The sequence below is a fragment of the Schistocerca americana genome, chromosome 1, assembly GCF_021461395.2.
Source record: "Schistocerca americana isolate TAMUIC-IGC-003095 chromosome 1, iqSchAmer2.1, whole genome shotgun sequence".
Lineage (NCBI taxonomy): Eukaryota > Metazoa > Arthropoda > Insecta > Orthoptera > Acrididae > Schistocerca > Schistocerca americana.
In genome coordinates, this window is record NC_060119.1 from 528204176 (window position 1) to 528224199 (window position 20024).

The following is a 20024-nucleotide window of genomic DNA, read 5'->3' on the forward strand; positions in this document are numbered from 1 at the left end:
AGTGGTATAGCGTACCCTCCACCATGCGTCGTGCAATGGCTTGCATACTATGTATGTAAATGTAGATGTAGATATAGATGTGAAGTCTGGACAGTAGTATATGGTAATCTGCCACCACAGACTTCTCATGGAAACAAGATGATGTGTGAAGCCATTTAACAGCTGATACTGACTTGAATCATACTATTCTTTGCATGTTTTCAATCTCTTGTGAATAAAAAAAAGTACAACAGGTTGCTTATCGCCTTGTTGACAATGTCAACATACTTGATAAACTTGCCAAGTCAGGTGTCAGGAGAATTAAAACAACTATATAAGATCTAATGATGGTTAGTTTGCTAGACAAAACTAGTAATCCATCCAAATAAACAAGATTTTGTGTGCAATCTTGACTTCATGCGTTTGCAGACACTAACATAAATAAGGAAAAATTACAAAAGATCGCATATCTCCTCATTGAAAATGTCAACAAACTCCAGTAACAACTTGCTCAGCTGTTCCTTTGAATTTTTCATCCTCTGAGGCCAGCTAAGATTCGGTTCTCAATGAACACTTCCTCTAGTATTTTGCCCAGTCTCTGTAAACCAAAGCCTGATAATCTATGCAATTAGAAAACTCATTGCTACTCTCCTGGAGGGTGCTTGAAAACAAATTTTTGGGCCCTTCTAAAGCTCTTGGCTGCTTATCAAGTTTTACTGATAACTTAACTAATTTTGAACTATGACCATCTAATGGTAATCATAGTTTCTTACTACTTTGAGCTTGTAGCTTGTAACTTGGAACTTTTCTCATTGAATTTCTTATCCAGTTTATCTTAATTCTTGCACTCTGTGCGGCAGTCGTGGCCAGTTACTGACCCAACATACCCTGTGTCGTGTCAATGGCAACATCTGAATGTGGAGCAGTACCTGGTTTCTGTAGATTTGAATATGCAAGTGCTGGCATCAAGGCACATGTGCTGAATCCCTTGTCATCGATGTGCTGCAACAGAGTAGCATTGCCCTGTGTTGGCAGTGGCTTCAATGTCCGCAACTGCTGTAATGGTGGTGGCAGTGCTCGTCTCTTGGCTGGGGAGCGTGCAGGCACCAGCTGTAATGTTGCCAGCCAGTGCTTTGTCAGCTGCTAGGACATTGGGGTGGCTCATCTCCCCTTCCGTGTGGGCTGCTGATCTCCCACCATGCGGTATTTGCCGCCACATAGGGGCAATGTTCTGCGGCAGTGGTGTAGATCACCTCACCTCATAGGGCATCTGTTCATTCTCCTTACTCTTTGACAGGCCCATCTGCCCTGCTCCATAAATGGTCCCTTATGGCTGAGAAGTTGCAATAAGCAATGGAAAATAATAATAATAATAATAATAATAATAATAATAATATATGGATGATCTAAAACTACTGGCAGCAACAAATCAACCAATTACTAAAGATAACAGAAGTATTCAGCAATGATATAAATATGGCTTTTGGAACAGACAAATGTAAGAAAAATAGCATAGTCAAGGGAAAACACACTAAACAGGAAGATTACATATTGGATAACCACAGCGACTGCATAGAAGCGATGGAAAAAACAGATGCTTATAAATAACTAGGATACAGACGAAAAATAGGAATAGATAATACAAATATTAAAGAAGAACTAAAAGAAAAATATAGACAAAGGCTAACAAAAATACTGAAAACAGAATTGACAGCAAGAAACAAGACAAAAACTATAAATACTTGTGCTATACGAATATTGACCTACTCATTTGGAGTAGTGAAATGGAGTAACATGGACCTAGAAGCACTCAATACACTTACACGATCACAATGCCACAAATGTAGAATACATCACATACATTCAGCAACAGAAAGATTCACATTAAGCAGAAAGGAAGGAGGAAGGGGATTTATCGACATGAAAAACTTACATTATGGACAGGTAGACAATTTAAGACAATTCTTTCTAGAACGAGCAGAAACTAGCAAAATACACAAAGCAATCACTCATATAAATACATCAGCTACACCACTGCAATTTCATAACCACTTCTACAACCCTTTAGATCACATAACATCAACAGATACGAAGAAGGTAAATTGGAAAAAGAAAACACTACATGGCAAGCACCCGTATCATCTAACAACACCACACATCGATCAAGACGCATCCAACACATGGCTAAGAAAAGGCAATATATACAGTGAGAGAGAAGGATTCATGATTGCAATACAGGATCAAACAATAAACACCAGATATTACAGCAAGCATATTATTAAAGATCCCAATACCACAACAGATAAATGCAGACTTTGCAAACAACAATTAGAAACAGTAGATCACATCACAAGCGGATGTACAATACTAGCAAATACAGAATACCCCAGAAGACATGACAATGTAACAAAAATAATACATCAACAGCTTGCCTTACAACATAAACTTATAAAACAACATATTCCCACATACAAGTATGCACCACAAAATGTACTGGAGAATGATGAATATAAATTATACTGGAACAGAACCATTATAACAGATAAAACAACACCACATAACAAACCTAACATCATACTCACCAATAAAAAGAAGAAATTAACACAACTAATCGAAATATCCATACCCAACACAACAAATATACAAAAGAAAACGGGAGAAAAAATTGAAAAATACATCCAACTGGCTGAGGAAGTCAAGAACATGTGGCATCAGGATAAAGTTGACATTATACCAATTATACTATCGACTACAGGAGTCATACCACACAATATCCACCAGTACATCAATGCAATACAGCTACATCCAAACTTGTAACTACAGAAATCTGTAATTATTGATACATGTTCAATTACTCGAAAGTTCCTAAATGCCATATGACATACCGTACAGTTAAAAGGAAGTGACGCTTGATCAAGGTCCGCGTCACTTTCCATTTTAACCAGACTAACGTATGAGACAGGAAAAAGATAAAAATAAAAATAATAATAATAATAATAATAATAATAATAATTACTCTTTCTAAAAATGTCGATTGAATCTAGCAAATCGGTCGCCGCCTACAGCGTGTGGCTTGCGGGAATAGGACAGTACTACCATCATCAATACTAGATTGGCCAAGGGCGATCAACGACAACTGTGGTGAACTTTCAATAATTAGGGTAGACAACACATGACCATAGAGGATTTGGTGACTGTGAAACATAGTCGAGTCTTATCACAGTTTTACCATATCTGTAGTGACTGGTCTGTAGCTGATGAATTATACGATTAAAACTAGCGAAATCACTGCCTATAACCATTTTCCTTTCAGTCAGTGTGCTGTTCCTGAACATGGAGACATCTTCACTTGGCAGGTGTTTAATTGCCTAATTGACAAATTAATTTAAAGAACAGGAACAGTGGGGAAGCTACAGAACAGTAATAGCTGTAAATGGTATAAAATTTTGTTAAGGTGCCGCCTTGCTGCAGGACGAGGTCTTAGACTAAAAAAATACAAACATCAAACATAGTGAAAATCTAAACAGGCCCAGCTACTAGAGAGAGTGAGATATCTTTAATGGAAACAAATTGGGAAACTGAGAGTTGCTAGTCATGATTTGTGTGTCATGAGCACAGATTCGGGGGCTGAACGACAGGAATTACTCCATTGCGATCAATGGAGTCGTGATGCTGAATACTTGTGGTGAAAAACAGTCTGATTGCGTGAAATCAGTTACCATAGTTGCTGCACTTTTCCTAATAAGAAACATACTGACCAAACCTTACAATCTTAACAGGAGTCTGTTCCCAGGGTGGTGGAAGTCAAGAGTTGCACATCAGAATGGTGGTAACTGCCGCACTCCTGTCTGTGAGGTACACTTATCCGAGATTGGTAACCGAATGGTGTTGGAAAGTGACTCTCCATGCTATTTGGGAACTTGGATGCTGTATTGTCGTGTGTATATGCAGTTAACAAATGGGTCCCCACAGCCAACGTGACTGGGAAAGGAAATGAACCATTGGTGTGGCCTCACCCTGGTGCTCAGCTTGATCTCTTTGACTCATAGGTTGGAATATCTATTTGGGTGTAAATGTTCTGATTGAGGAAGAAACTGATAAGCTTCTATCATTGCATGGCTGCACTTAAATTCAAACGTAACGACCAGGAACTTTTCAGAATTTCATCCTTTTCTGCATTTTCTATAGTAAACAAATGGAAAGCATGTAAATTATTTTGGCCTCTCCATTCAATGGTCCTCCATGCAGGCAACCCATCAGTGATACCGCTTGGCTGGGGAAAATTCTAATTTTATAAATTGATTAATTAAGGTTTATGGATTTTCAATTAATTAACTATCTGGTCTGAGATTGTTACCAATAATCTCAAAATTTTGTAGGCAATGCTAATTTTTGTTTGAAATTAGGAAATTAATTTTATTTGGCTGTATTTCTTCATGATACAACTGGTGTGGCCAGCGATTGTGGCAGTGCCATGCATGTCGTATGCCCTCTGAAAATCTCTGTGTTATAGTATGATGTTCTATACTTTATCACATTTTTCATGCCCCAGTCACTACCACACCATCCTGTAATGTGCCATGATATCCAACTGATGTATCCCAAGAATCACCAGTAACACTTCAGTTGAAGACAATGTGCTCAGACACTGACACTGAATAACGCGCAATGTAATTTATTGTCAGCAGTCATATGCAGGGGTATTGTTCACAGAATTTTGATCATTTTCAGAGTAACAGGTTTTAGCTGTTCTTGAAAGTTAATTGCCTCATCTAGAAGAATGCCTAGATACCTGCAAACAGAGCTACATGTTTTAGGGATTCCATCGAGCTTCAGTGATAAATATCTGGTGAAAGAAAATCTTCCTTCAGAAGTATGCATGTGATTTAATGTATGGCTATAGCCAGTTCATTGCCCATGCAGCACCACTGCATTTGAATGAACTTGTGATTCATCTTCTTCTCAAGATTTGCTCTGGAGTCTGCAGACACTATTACTAGGATATCATCCACAAATTAAACATCGTCTTCAGCATTACCTGTCCTTCTAACAGATGTAAGTGAGGTTCAACATTTAAGATCTGAGGGAACAATTGTCCACTTATGGAACCTTGAGGACTGCTATTGGTAATATTTTTGATTACCTTGCTGTAACCCACAAACCAGAGGGGGCTGGTATGTCTACTCCAGTTACTGATACAACTCTTGTACAGACCTACAAATCTCAAAGCAGTTCATCACAGGCTACAAAAAATTGTTGAGTCCATGTGGAATGTCAGTTATGAGTGCCGCCACATATTTCAGACTTGAATTTTCTACAATCTGAAAAGCTCTGTTGTTGTTGTGGTGTGGTCTTCAGTCCTTACAATGGTTTGATGCAGCTCTCCATGCTACTCTATCCTGTGCAAGCTTCTTCATCTCCCAGTACCTACTGCAACCTACATCCTTCTGAATCTGCTTAGTGTATTCATCTCTTGGTCTCCCTCTATGATTTTTACCCTCCACGCTGCCCTCCAATACTAAATTGGTGATCCCTTGATGCCTTAGAACATGTCCTACCAACCAATCCCTTCTTCTAGTCAAGTTGTGCCACAAACTCCTCTTCTCCCCAATTCTATTCAATACCTCCTCATTAGTTATGTGACCTACCCATCTAATCTTCACCATTCTTCTGTTGCACCACATTTCGAAAGCTTCTATTCTCTTCTTCTCCAGACTATTTATCGTCCATGTTTCACTTCCATACATGGCTACACTCCATACAAATACTTTCAGAAATGACTTCCTGATGCTTAAATCTATACTCAGTGTTAACAAATTTCTCTTCTTGAGAAACGCTTTCCTTGCCATTGCCAGTCTACATTTTATATCCTCTCTACTTCGACCATCATCAGTTATTTTGCTCCCCAAATAGCAAAACTCCTTTACTACTTTGTCTCATTTCCTAATCTAATTTCCTCAGCATCACCTGACTTAATTCGACTACATTCCATTATCCTTGTTTTGCTTTTGTTGATGTTCATCTTACATCCTCCTTTCAAGACACTATCCATTCCGTTCAGCTGCTCTTCCAGGTCCTGTGCTGTCTCTGACAGAATTACAATGTCATTGGCGAACCTTAAAGTTTTTATTTCTTCTCCATTGATTTTAATACCTACTCCAAATTTTTCTTTTGTTTGCTTTACTGCTTGCTCAATATACAGATTGAATAACATCGGGGAGAGGCTACAACCCTGTCTCACTCCCTTCCTAACCACTGCTTCCCTTTCATGCCGCTCGACCCTTATAACTGTCATCTGGTTTCTGTACAAATTGTAAATAGCCTTTTGCTGCCTTTTTTTACCCCTGCCACCTTCAGAATTTGAGAGAGAGTATTCCAGTCAACATTGTCAAAAGCTTTCTCTAAGTCTACAAATGCTAGAAACATAGGTTTGCCTTTCCTTAATCTATTCTCTAAGATAAGTCATAGGGTCAGTATTGCGTCACGTGTTCAAACATTTCTACGGAATCCAAACTGATCTTCCCTGAGGTCGGCTTCAACCAGCTTTTCCATTCGTCTGTAAAGAATACGTGTTAGTATTTTGCAGCTGTGGCTTATTAAACTGATAGTTCGGTAATTTTCACATCTGTCAACACCTGCTTTCTTTGGGATTGGAATTATTATATTCTTCTTGAAGTCTGAGGGTATTTCGTCTGTCTCATACATCTTGCTCACCAGACGGTAGAGTTTTGTCATGACTGGCTCTCCCAAGGCTGTCAGTAGTTCTAATGGAATGTTGTCTACTCCCTGAGCCTTGTGTCTACTCAGGTCTTTCAGTGCTCTGTCAATCATATCACCCATTTCATCTTCATCTACATCCTCTCCCATTTCCATAATATTGTCCTCAAGTACATCGCCCTTGTATAGACCCTCTATATACTCCTTCCACCTTTCTGCTTTCCCTTCTTTGCTTAGAACTGGGTCTCCATCTGAGCTTTTGATATTCATACAAGTGGTTCTCTTTTCTTCAAAGGTCTCTTTAATTTTCCTGTAGGCAGTATCTATCGTGTCCCTAGTGAGATAAGCCTCTACATCCTTACATTTGTCCTCTAGCCATCTCTGCATAGCCATTTTGCACTTCCTGTCGATCTCATTTTTGAGACGTTTGTATTCCTTTTTGCCTGCTTCATTTACTGCATTTTTATATTTTCTCCTTTCATCGATTAAATTCAATATTTCTTCTGTTACCCAAGGATTTCTACTAGCCCTTGTCTTTTTACCTACTTAATCCTCTGCTGTCTTCACTATTTTGTCCCGCAAAGCTAACCCATTCTTCTTCTACTGTATTTCTTTCCCCCATTCCTGTCAATCGTTCCCTTATGCTCTCCCTGAAACCCTGTACAACCTCTGGTTTAGTCAGCTTATCCAGGCCCCATCTCCTTAAATTCCCACCTTTTTGCAGTTTCTTAAGTTTTAATCTACAATTCATAACCAATACATTGTGGTCAGAGTCCACATCTGCCTCTGGAAATGTCTTACAATTTAAAACCTGGTTCCTAAATCTCTGTCTTACCATTATATAATCTATATGAAACCTGTCAGTATCTCCAGGCTTCTTCCATGTATACAACCTTCTTTTATGATTCTTGAACCAAGTGTTAGCTGTGATTAAGTTGTGCTCTGTGCAAAATTCTACCAGGCGGCTTCCTCTTTCATTTCTTACGCCCCAATCCATATTCACCCACTACATTTCCTTCTCTACCTTTCCCTACTATCGAATTCCATTCACCCATGACTATTAAATTTTCATCTCCCTTCATTATCTGAATAATTTCTTTTATCTCGTCATACATTTCATCAATTTCTTCGTCATCTGCAGAGCTAGTTGGCATATAAACTTGTACTACTGTAGTAGACGTTGGCTTCACGTCTATCTTGGCCACAATACTGCGTTCACTATGCTGTTTGTAGTTGCTTACTCGTACTCCTATTTTTTTTTATTCATTATTAAACCTACTCCTGCATTACCCCTATTTGATTTTGTGTTTATAAACCTGTATTCACCTGACCAAAAGTCGTGTTCCTCCTGCCACCGAACTTCACTAATTGCCATTATATCTAACTTTAACCTATCCATTTCCCTTTTTAAATTTTCTAACCTACCTGCCCAATTAAGGGATCTGACATTCCACGCTCCGATCCATAGAACGCCAGTTTTCTTTCTTCTGATAACGACGTCCTCTTGAGTAGTCCCACCCGGAGATTCGAATGGGGGACTATTTTACCTCCGGAATATTTTACCCAAGAGGATGCCATCATCATTTAACCATACAGTAAAGCTGAATGCCCTCAGGAAAAATTACGGCTGTAGTTTCCCCTTGCTTTCAGCCGTTCGCAGTACCAGCACACCGAAGCTGTTTTGGGTATTGTTACAAGACCATATCAGTCAATCATCCAGACTGTTGCCCCTGCAACTGCTGAAAAGGCTGCTGCCCCTCTTCAGGAACCACATGTTTGTCTGGCCTCTCAACAGATACGCCTCCGCTGTGGTTGCACCTACGGTATGGCTATCTGTATCGCTGAGGCACGCATGCGTCCCCACCAACGGCAAGGCCCATGGTTCATGGACTGTGTTGACTAGAGACCTCAATTTTCTGAACCCAGTTTGGTGCTTCAAGAGCTCAAAGGAGACACTCCTGGATGTTGGCCAAGATATTCAATAGGCAAATGTGACAATAATCCTTTGATGCTGTGTCTTTACCTTTTCCTTTTGTAATCACTACTGCCTGAGCTCTGAGATAGAAATAAGAATTTTTGACCAATAGGCTATTTATACCAAAATGTACACTAGCTCAGTACTTATTTAAACAGTATTGACTTCTGGCTGCAAGGACAGTAAAAAAAGGAATCATTGAAGCTTTACAGTTCATTGCTTGCTGTGTTTTAAAAGTAATAATTTATGATTCGTATGTAAGTAGATGCAATTAATTACAAATGTTGCATACTAACTATTGTTTGATGAAAAGTAATTTCAGTATGGTTGTAATTAAACATTCATTACTTGAGCCAGTCCAGGTGGAAAGCTATTTACTGTATGGGTACCCAGCTTTATAGGAATGATGTTCAGACTGTGTGATACAGTGTTTGTGTTGTTAGTGGTATTAGTGTCATGACTTGCCAGTAGGCACCAGTATTGGTGCTGACGGGGTTGAAACACAAGCATAAGTGTGCATTACAGTTGCAGACAGTCTTCATGGGTCTCAACAGTGTGAGAAGGGCTTTACTCGTAAAACCATTTTATCAAAACAGCAGCCAATTGTGCCACAAATTGTTGAAGATGTTAGTTTTTCTGTGGCTGAGAATGCTGGAGGCAGTGTGCAATCTTCAAACAGTCCACGATCTGTGTCATGACAGTGAACATTCCATGGTCCACTGTTGTTTCGGGCAGCAGTAGAGTAATCTCTAGTGCAATTCCGTTTATGCAGATGGTCGTCACATTGAGCAATGTTTGTAACCTTGAAAGTAAACATGGTATGCAATTAACATATGTTTCCTTCCAGTGTTGAAATGAAAATGTGTTTCTTTCAATGGTCTGTTCATTATTTCTCTTCTGCATGCTCTTACAAGTGCTCCCATAAAGTTTCATTGTCCTATGATCACTTGTTTGTCATGGAGGCCCTCTCAGGTAGCAAAAGTTTGATTATAACCAACCTGTATATCATGTTCTTTTGTGGCAGCAATATTCATTCATGTTTGTGTTGCATGCATTGTTTATTACAATTTCTCATGTTTTTCAATTTTTTGCAGGCTGCTGTAGGTTTGTGTGTTGGAGTTGGCAGTTTTAGTGATCCAGACGAGATTCCTGGCCTTGCGCATTTTCTGGAGCACATGGTTTTCATGGGCAGTGAGAAATATCCTACAGAAAACAGCTTTGATGAGTTCATAAAGGTCAGTGTGTCTTTAAGTAATTGGTGGAATAAACGCTCATCTTACATATAAAGCAATGAATATGAAAACTTACTGTGTACAATCAACATAAAGATGGTAAGTGCATGAACATATTTTGTATGTGTATGGTGTGAAATAAAATTTGATTATACAATATGTGGGAGGTTCTACTTTGTGGCTGAATGAAGGAATTTTAAGTTTTGTCCGGGTGGGTTTCACTTCATTTATTTTTGAAGTGTCATTAGCAGCTTTTGTTTATTGGTTTCAGTCTCTTGGTGAGGTGTCACACTAATTCACACATCATATCTTTTATTTCAAAAGCACATGGTTGGAATATCCACTTCGCTAACTGATTATAAGTTTTCCATGTTTGCTGTACATCATTTATAGTGAATGCCAGACTAGCTTCTTCAATAAGGCCATGACTGATTCTTTCTTGCACCTCTCTCCAACTAAGCAAAGCACTCTATTTTAGATAAGTTCACTGTCAACAGGCCAGTTCATAACCTCCCTTACTTCCAGTTGTGTGTTACAGGCCACTGAGGATTTTTCAAAAATCAATGGAGTGTGATGTATCTGGCTAAAATGCAAATGTTTTTCATTTAATTGTAGAACTTAATCTTTCAGGCAAAAGAAAATCACAATGTCAGCAGGTACTCAGCTTGCTGACTGTGCTAGAGAAATGTGCAGCGATTGCTAGAAAATTAAAGAAGGTAGTCATAGTCACTTTCACAGTGAGCAAAACTGTGTAAATTTTTGTGATTCATTGGCAGTTCTGAGACATAGTGATATATTCTTGGAAAGGTTCCATTTAATGCAGGTGTCTACATAGGTGATTCTATCACTGCCACAAACTTACAAAAAACTTTTAGTTTCAGTGTTTTAAAGGTTGTGTAATTTGTTATCAATAGCCCCTCAGCACTCCCGTCAGTAAATTACGAAATAAATACGAGGATAATAGCTTATACATCTTTACTCTGAAAACCACTGTGAAGTGCAGATGAGTCTGCATTTTCTGTCATACGAGTTATTATGACTTTTTCCCCTTCCAGTCACATAAGGAGCACTGGCAGAATGACTCTTTAAATGCCCCTATGCATACTGTTGTTTAAATGCCCCTGTGCATACCATAACTTGCGTAATCTTATCCTCATGTTACTGATGGGAGAAATGCATAAAGGGGTTGGAGTACATTCCTAGATTCATTATTTACAGCTGATTCGTGGAACTTCATGTGACTATTCCTGCTGCTGTTCTCTGTATACATTCAATATCCCCCATTTTTCCTAACTGGTACGAGTACCATACACTTGAACCATATGCTAGGATGGTTTGGATGAGTGTTTTGTAACCAATCTACTTTGCACTCTGATTACGTTTATCTAGTATTCTGTCAGTGACCTGAAGTCTGCCACCTGATTACTTTTGCTAGTATTCTATCAATGACCTGAAGTCTGCCACCTGCTTTACGTACAACTGAGCCTATGTGATTGTTCCATTTCATATCCCTACAAATTGTTACTGTCAGGTACCTTGTATGAGCAATCAGTTCCAGCTGTGACTTGTTATTATTGTCGATATCGGGTAATAGATTTGTTCATTTTATTAAGTGCGCTGTTTTATATTCCTGAACATTTAAAGGAAGTTGTCAATCTTCGCACCGCTTTAAGATCTTACCAAAATCCAACTGAAAATTTGTGAAGATTTTTTGAGACAGTACTTTATTATAGATTACTGCATCATTTGCGAAAAGTCTTGAGCTTACCTTAAATATTGTCTGTGAGGTTACCAATATTCACCATGAACAGTAAGTGTCAGAACACACTTCCCTTGGGCAAACATTTGTTGATGATTCTCCATCTGAGATAACATGCTGTGTTCTCGCTGCCAAGATTCCCTCAATCTAGTCATAAATTACACTTGATACACATTTTTGACAATAAGCATAGGGTTGGTATTGTGTCAGATGCTTTTCAGAAATGTAGAACTACTGCGTATGAATGCGTTGATCCATGGCTTTCAGAATGTTATGTGATAAAAGTGCGAGTTGGGTTTCACATGATCAATGTTTTTGGACTGTTACTATTTTGCATTGAGGAGTTCATTCTGTTCAAGATGCTTTGTTGCATTTGAGCTCAGAATTTGTTCTAATAGTCTACAACAAGTGAATGTTAAAGTTACTGGGCAGTAGTTTTGAGTATCACTTCTGCTACCCTTCTTGTAGATGAGTGTAACTTGTGCTTTTTTCCAACCATTTGACACAGTTCCCTCCTCCCCCCTCCCCCAAGGGCTAATTGTGCTCCAAATTCAATGTAGAATCTGATAGGGGTTCCATAAAGACCTGGAGCTTTGTTGATTTTAGCAGTTTCAATTGTTTAGCAATGTCACTGACACTAGTCTGTGTATCACATCGTTTTGCTATGGTGCATGAATTAAATTGGGACAGTACTCCTGAATTTTCCTTTGTAAAGAAATGTTTGAAAACAGTTGAGTATTTTTACTTTTGCTTTTGTACCCTTAATTTCAGTTCCTGTCTCGTCCATGAGTGGAGTGAATGGACACTAACTCTGATACCAGTAAAACCTTTACATATTATCAGAATTTCTATAGGTTTTGGGAAAGCTGCTCTACAGAGCTAAATGGTTTGAGTTTCTTATTCATATATGAAAACATTTCTTTATTTAGTTTGGTGAGTGTATAAATAATTTTGCTTGTGTGTCCTTTGTACTTTGGTAATTATTGTTGCTACAGATGCCTGATGAATACTGATTACCGGTAAGCTTCAGTTTGGACATCCTTAAAGTGCTTAGGTCTATTTACTGCTGTTAGATCCAATATATTTCCATCATGATTTGGCTTCTAAAATATCTGCTCTAGGAAGTTTTTGGAGAAGGCATCTAGTAAAGTTTTGCAGGAGGCCTTGCCTTGCCCACCACTTCAAAACTGTAGTTTTCAAAATTGATTGTTGGGTGGTGATGAGTGTATGATCGGGGTTTATGTTCTACTGAATTTTGCTTTTCTCTCAAGGTTGCAGGATAAATTCATGGGCAAATGCCCAAAATTTAAAAATGCCCAGACATTTATGCATTTTAAAGATTAATTGACAAGTGGCACATAAAAAAAATTTAAGCTGATATTTTTTATTGGAAAAGGTGCTTTGGAACACTGCTGCTTCAGTGACTGGGTAACCAAATTGCAAAAGCTGCTTGAGAGTTAGGGGAGAGTTATTAGGGGAAGTAAACTGGACTTTTTGCATATTGAATGAGGTCAGTTCTTGGGGTAGCACATAATAATAATAATGATAATAATAATAATAATAATAATAAAAGAAAAGAAAATGACACTCAAGTTTAAAAGTAATTTTTGGAATAAAGTGTTGTTTATATTGAATATCTGGCATATAGGTAGTATTTTTACTTACACTACACTACTACAAAAAATAAATAAATAAAAAGCTGTTCTCATTCACTGTACCTAACTCAGGCACTTTTTCGAATTCTGAGGGCACTTGATACACTTTTTGATATGCTTTTCCATTTTGTTGGAATGTGACTGTTTGTATTCCGTAAAACAATATTTACAAGATACTCTTTTTCTATTTAAATTGAAAAAGTTCCAAACAGATCCTCTTTTCTTAACCATCTTGCAACTGTTCAATAGCATGTTGTCTATAACACTGTAAATAACACAGAGATGAGGTTATATTGCTTTTCACTCAGCCACATAGATTTGAATGACTGTCAGATGGTCAGACCGGTGTTACCAATTCCAGATAACTAAATAACCCTCAGAATTGCACAAATTACCTGAAATTATCAGCCACTCATTCAAAATTTCATCTACTATATACTTGCAATAATAGCAATGGCTCTAATATTTACTTAGAATAACTGGAATTAGATCAAAAAAAGTTTATCCATAATGATTTTAGTTAGGGATTTGTCACGTACTGATTCTGATTCCACAATTCATGAATGCAGATTGTCTAGGAATCTACTAATATTGGAATTATCTGATTCCAGTGTCTTGGGCATCGATTCTTTGTTATTAAATCTTTTTTATGTTAGTGTTGCCATTTTATCTTCACAGCAGTGCAGTTACACGAAAGTAGATGAAGAAAGGAACAGAATAGAAAACTATAGTTTGTCTCAAATGCCACTATATCTTATGAACACCCCCCCCCCCTCTCCCCACTGAAAATAGTTTAACATTTATCATGAAGAACATATAGCTAGCAGCTATTTAATACATTCAGTAATAATTTTGTCATCAATAGTTGTTCTTCAATAATATTTAGAGGTTTACGAAGGATTATAAAGTGTGTTACATTACAAAGCGATGACGTAAGGACAGTGTTTGTCATAGCAGCTTAGCTCTACACAGCTGGTCAATGTTGTGTGTGTGTGTGTGTGTGTGTGTGTGTGTGTGTGTGTGTGTGTGTGTGAGAGAGAGAGAGAGAGAGAGAGAGAGACTGATAGTGAAGTGTAGAACTGGTAAAAATAATGACATTATATATGATAAGCAGCTGTCAGCAACTTACACCCTTTCTTGATACAGCAAACTGGAATGCTAGTAAAAGAAGAAGAAGAAAAAGGCTATTGACACTTTCATCCCATTCCCCTATTTTAATTAATAAATTATACATTCTAGCAGAAAAAACTGAAAAATGGCTTTTTTATAAATGTCCTGATTTTGGACAAACTTTTAAAAAAGTACTTTTTTAGTAAATGTTGAGATTTTTGGCATTTAAAACTACTTTGGGCATATGCCCATTTATAGATGTCTGCCCACTGGATATTTGCCCGTCTCACATCACTAATACTGAGTCTTGCCAAAACAATCTCACATGCAGCTTGAATTTCTGTTTATGTGGATTTGATTTTCTTGTCTATTGCAACAAATACACCACCTCTAGCCCTGTTTCCTTAATGCATGAGCAATACAAAACCATGACATACTCATAAGCAGTGGTGCAAAAGTAAATTCTCCTACTGATAATATGGCATTAAGTTCCTTTCACAAGATTCAATAGTTTTGATAATAACATTTGAGTATAAAGTAGATGAGGGTGATGATGTGTGTGTGGTGTCAATATGTAATTTGTGCATGTGTAAATGCTAATTAGTGGCTGCTTGATAGCATTGCTTGGCTTGGGATGAAGAAATTGAGTCACTAAATAAAGCCCTGAAAAAGCCAAAAATGGAAAATGCTCTTATAAGTCAAGCAGTCATCAACCCTAAGATCACTCAGTACTCTTCAATGTATAATTGGACATGACCCTATTGAATGTGATTTACCCTTGTCTTACTATAACCTGAAAATTGAGTTATCCAACCAATTATAGGCAATGTACAGTTCACATTAACCATGATGTAATATGGAATTTTTTGTGTGCACATAGCATCACTAGATGTGGAAGTACAGTAGTGTTGTATGACAGAAAAAAATACTGGGACTAGCTGGATATTGAACTCAAAACCTAGGATCCACTCAATGACCAGACAGTGCTACAATAATGTGAAAATATAAGAACAATTTAGAAATTGGAAGTATATCATACTGGCTCTGTAAAACCAACATTTCGAAGAGAGTTGAACAAGTTGTGCAGTTACCCCTCTGGCAGTTTGCTTATGAGGCAGTTTTCACACAAATATTTGGATATGCATGCTACTTTTAACGTCATTATCTGAAGTCATAGACAACATACCAGCCACATCATGGATTGCCCTCTCACCATCAAACTCGTACTTTTATTGAGATATACATTAACTGTAATCGTGACAGGAGCTTGAGTACTTGAAAGCACACAGTGCACCTCGACAGTAAAGTCAGTTCGTGTCAGTGGGCAGTAAATTGTGCTGCATTGTGAATAACGTAGACCCTTCAACCACAGTATCTGACAAATTGTTTCACAAAATCTCTACATACACTGGTACCTAGCTGTGTGATACCCCTTCCGCAGGTTTTGTAGACAGAGAAAGCAGCTTAGAATGATAAGGTCTTCATTCCGTTTTGAGTACATGGGCACTACATAGCTGGAAAACCAACTAAGGAGTCATAATCAAGAAGAGCAGAGTTCACATCTTCACCTTGTGCTCTTGATTTGGGTTTTATTTGATTTTTGTAGATCACTGTGGGTGAATGCAGGAATGGTAGCTTAAATCGCCCATAACTGTTTCGTCTTCTCTCATCACTGCTGCTCTAACCAAAATCGATGAGATGTTAAACACTAACATTACTTACTTAGGGAATCTGTGCAGTTATTGCATGTGAAAGTCCAGTGCAACTCATGTCCTCCAAGTGCACTTGAGATTGCAAGTTTCCATAGGTTGATCTTGTAGGTTTATTTATTTATTTAAATTTTCTGCCTGTAGCCATTAAGCTGGTGACTTTTGCAGATGTCGTATGTAGGTTCAGTAATAAAACAACGGAAAATCCAGGATGGAATGTAACAATATTGTGGCTGAAGAGCCCAAATGCAGCTGGTCATAAGGCTTCACGCTCATCCTCAGTCCTGGAGACTGAGCCAGTGAAGTCCTCCCAGCCAGGGAAACCCAAGGAGCAATGAGAGAAATCCAAAAAGAAAACCCCTAAGACCAAGGAAATAGCAGTGGCACCCACACCAACGCTACCTTCAAGCTCTGTGTCTGAGGATGGGGTGGAGATTTTGGCGTCCGCTGAGGACCTAGATCTCCCCAGACCCTCAGACATAATGCTTATATACTGCTCAGGCAATAAGTCGGTGGCAGCAGGTGACTCTGAGGCGTAAACTACCTCATTGAATGTTCCATACCTTCCCACTCTCAGGATGACATCATTTTCCAGTAGAATTGCGGCGGTTTTTTCCACCGCCTGGCTGAGCTATGGCAACTGGTTAGCTTTACACCTGCTATCCGCATTGCCCTCCAGGAAACCTGGCTCCCAGCAATGCGGACCCCTGCCCTCCGCAGCTATAAGGGATATTACAGGAACCATAGTGACTATAATCGAGTGTCAGTTGTAGTTTGCGTTTATGTCCTAAACTCAGTCTGTAGTGAACTTACACCTCTTCAAACCCCTCTTGAAGCTGTGGCTGTCAGAATAAGGACGACGCAGGAAATAACTGTCTACAATGTATATCTTCCTCCAGATGGTGCAGTACCCCTGAGTTTATTAGCTGCACCGATTGATCAACTCCCTAAACCTTTCCTACTTTTGGGAGATTTTAACGCCCATAACCCCTTGTGAGGTGACACTGTGCTTACTGGCCGAGGCAGAGATGTCGAAACTGTACTGTCTCAATTCGACCTCTGCCTCTTAAATACTGGGGCCGCCACACATTTCAATGTGGCTCATGGTAGTTACTCGGCCATTGATTTATCACTTTGCAGCCCAGGACTTCTCCCATCTATCCACTGGAGAGCACATGACAACCTGTGTGGTAGTCACCATTTCCCCCATCTTCCTGTCATTGCCCCAGCATCAGGACCATGGATGCCTGCCCAGATGGGCTTGAAACAAGGCAGACTGGAAAACTTTCACCTCTGCTGTCACTGTTAAATCTCCTCCACACGGTAACATCAATGTCATGGTTGAGCATGTGACTACAACAATTGTTTCTGCGGCAGAAAATGCAATCCTTCACTCTTTAGGGAGCCCAAGGCATAAGGCAGTCCCTTGGTGGTTGCCAGAAGTCGCTGAAGCAATTAAGGAGCATCGGAGAGCTCTGCAGCGGCATAAGCGGCACCCTGCCCTGGAGTACCTCATAGCCTTTAAATGGCTCCGTGCCCGCGTTCGCCAACTTACCAAACGACAGAAGCATGACTGTTGGGAGAGACACATCTCGACCATTGGATGCCATACGTCACCTTCCCAAGTCTGGGCAAAGATCAAACGTCTTTTCGGGTACCAGACCCCAACAGGTGTTCCCTATTATCTACCAATGCAAATGCAATTGCCAAGCACTTTGCTGGAGCCTCTGCATTGAAGAATCCCCCTCCCCAGCCTTTCGCACTCTCAAATGGCAGCTGGAAGGGAACATCCTCTCATTCACTACACGCCACAGTGAATCCTATAACGCCCCATCAAAGAGTGGGAGCTCCTATGTGCCCTTGCTCATTGCCCGGACACAACTCCTGGGCCTGACCTGCTCCACAGCCAGATGATTAAACATATCTCATCTGACTACAAGCGACATCTCCTCGTCATCTTCAACTGGATCTGGAGCGATGGCATCTTTCTATTGCAATGGTGGGAGAGCACCATCATTCCGGTAAAAACCCGCTTGATGTGGATAGCTATTGGCCCATCAGCGTCACCAACGTTCTTTGTGTAGCTGCTGGAATGTATAGTATGTCAGCAGTTGGGTTGGGTCCTAGAGTCGTGTGGCCTACTGGTTACATGTCGGGGGCTTCTGCCAGGGTTGCTCTACCATTGATAATCTAGTTTCCCTCGAGTCTGCCATCCGAACAGCCTTTTCCAGATGCCAACACCTGGTTGCCGTGTTTTTTGATTTACGAAAAGCATATGACATGACCTGGCGACATCATATCCTTGCCACATTGTGTGAGTGGGGTCTCCGGGGCCCACTTCCGATTTTTATCCGAAACTTCCTGTCGCTCCGTACTTTTTGTGTCCAAGTTGGTGCCTCCCATAGTTCCATCCATATCCAGGAGAACTGAGTCCCAGAGGGCTCTGTATTGAGCGTTTCTCTATTTTTAGTGGCAATTAACGATCTAGCAGTAGCTGTCGGGCCCGCCGTCCCACCTTCTCTGTATGCAGATGATTTCTGCATTTCGTACTGCTACTTCAGTACTGGTGTTGCTGAGTGTTGCCTGCAGGCAGCAATCCACAAGGCGCAGTCATGGGCTATAGCCCACGGCTTCCAGTTTTCATCCGCAAAGTCATTGTGTCATGCACTTCTGTTGGCGTCGTACGTTCATCCGGACCCAGAACTTTACCTTCATGACGGTCCACTCACTGTAGTTGAGACGTATCGATTCTTAGAAATGGTTTTCGACGCTTGATTGACTTGGCTTCCTCATCTTTGTCAGCTTAAGCAGAAGTGCTGGCAGCACCTCAATGCCCTCTCTTGCCTGAGCAACACCAATTGGGTTGCAGATCACTCTACGCTGCTGCGGCTCTACAGAGCCCTTGTTGAATCATGAATTGACTATGGGAGTGTGGTTTATGGTTCGGCAGCAATGTTGCATTTACTCGACCCTGTTATATAGCACACATTTGTAGTTCTCCTGAGCATCCTAATTACCGTCTCCTTTTCTCACCCGCAGCAGTCCATCTGCATCGGTGGCCCAGATCGGGGCTAATGATTGCGCTTCGCGTGCGATCGCTTGTGTCTGAACTGGAGTCCTTGCCTATACCACCTCTCCTCGAGGTCTGAATATGTACACCTCCATGGTGTACGCCTCGGCCGCAGTTTCGTCTGGACCTTTCATGTGGCCCTAAGGACTCCGTTAGCCCTGCGGCTCTCCGCTGTCATTTTCTCTCGATTCTTTACGTGTTGCGGGGCTGTGAAGTGGTTTACACCAGTGGCTTGATGACTGACGGTCACTTTGGCTAGGCCTACGTTCACGGCTGCCATATTGATCAGCATTCCTTACCCGATGGCGGCAGTGTATTCACTGCAGAGCTGGTGACCATTTCTCGTGCACTTCAGTATCTCCGTTCATGACATGGGGAGTCTTTTCTTTTATGTACTGACTCCTTGAGCAGCCTGAAAACTAACGACCAGTGCTACCCTCGTCACCCTTTGGTAACGCCCATCCAGGAGTCCTTCTATGCCTGAGAACGGTCCAGTCGTTCAATGGTGTTCGTCGGAACCCCTGGTCACGTCGGATTCCCAGGAAATGAACTTGCTGACAGGCTGGCCAAAAAGGCTACATGGAAACCACATCTGGAGGTGGGCATCCCCTTGCACCGCAAGGTTTTTCAGCTTTGGGAGACGGAATGGCAAAATCTCAGTATGCACAACAAACTGTGAGCCATTAAGGGGTCTCGAATGTGAGGAAGTCCTCGATGAGGGCCTCTCGCAGGGACTCCGTGGTTCTCTGCCAGCTCCACATTGGCCATGCCTAGGCAACCCATGGCTACCTCCTGCGCTGTGAAGACCCACCTTAGCA

At 40.3% G+C, this 20024-nt stretch overlaps 1 protein-coding gene across 3 annotated transcripts in view; it reads left to right on the forward strand.

The window, feature by feature from the left end:
- LOC124605368 (nardilysin) overlaps window positions 1–20024 on the forward strand; it is a 391451-nt gene that overhangs the window by 88466 nt on the left and 282961 nt on the right. For all 3 annotated transcript variants that reach the window (XM_047137001.1, XM_047137018.1, XM_047137009.1), the window contains exon 4: window positions 9766–9906. In XM_047137001.1, the coding sequence (XP_046992957.1) occupies window positions 9766–9906 (141 nt within the window). The remainder of the gene's footprint in view (window positions 1–9765; window positions 9907–20024) is intronic.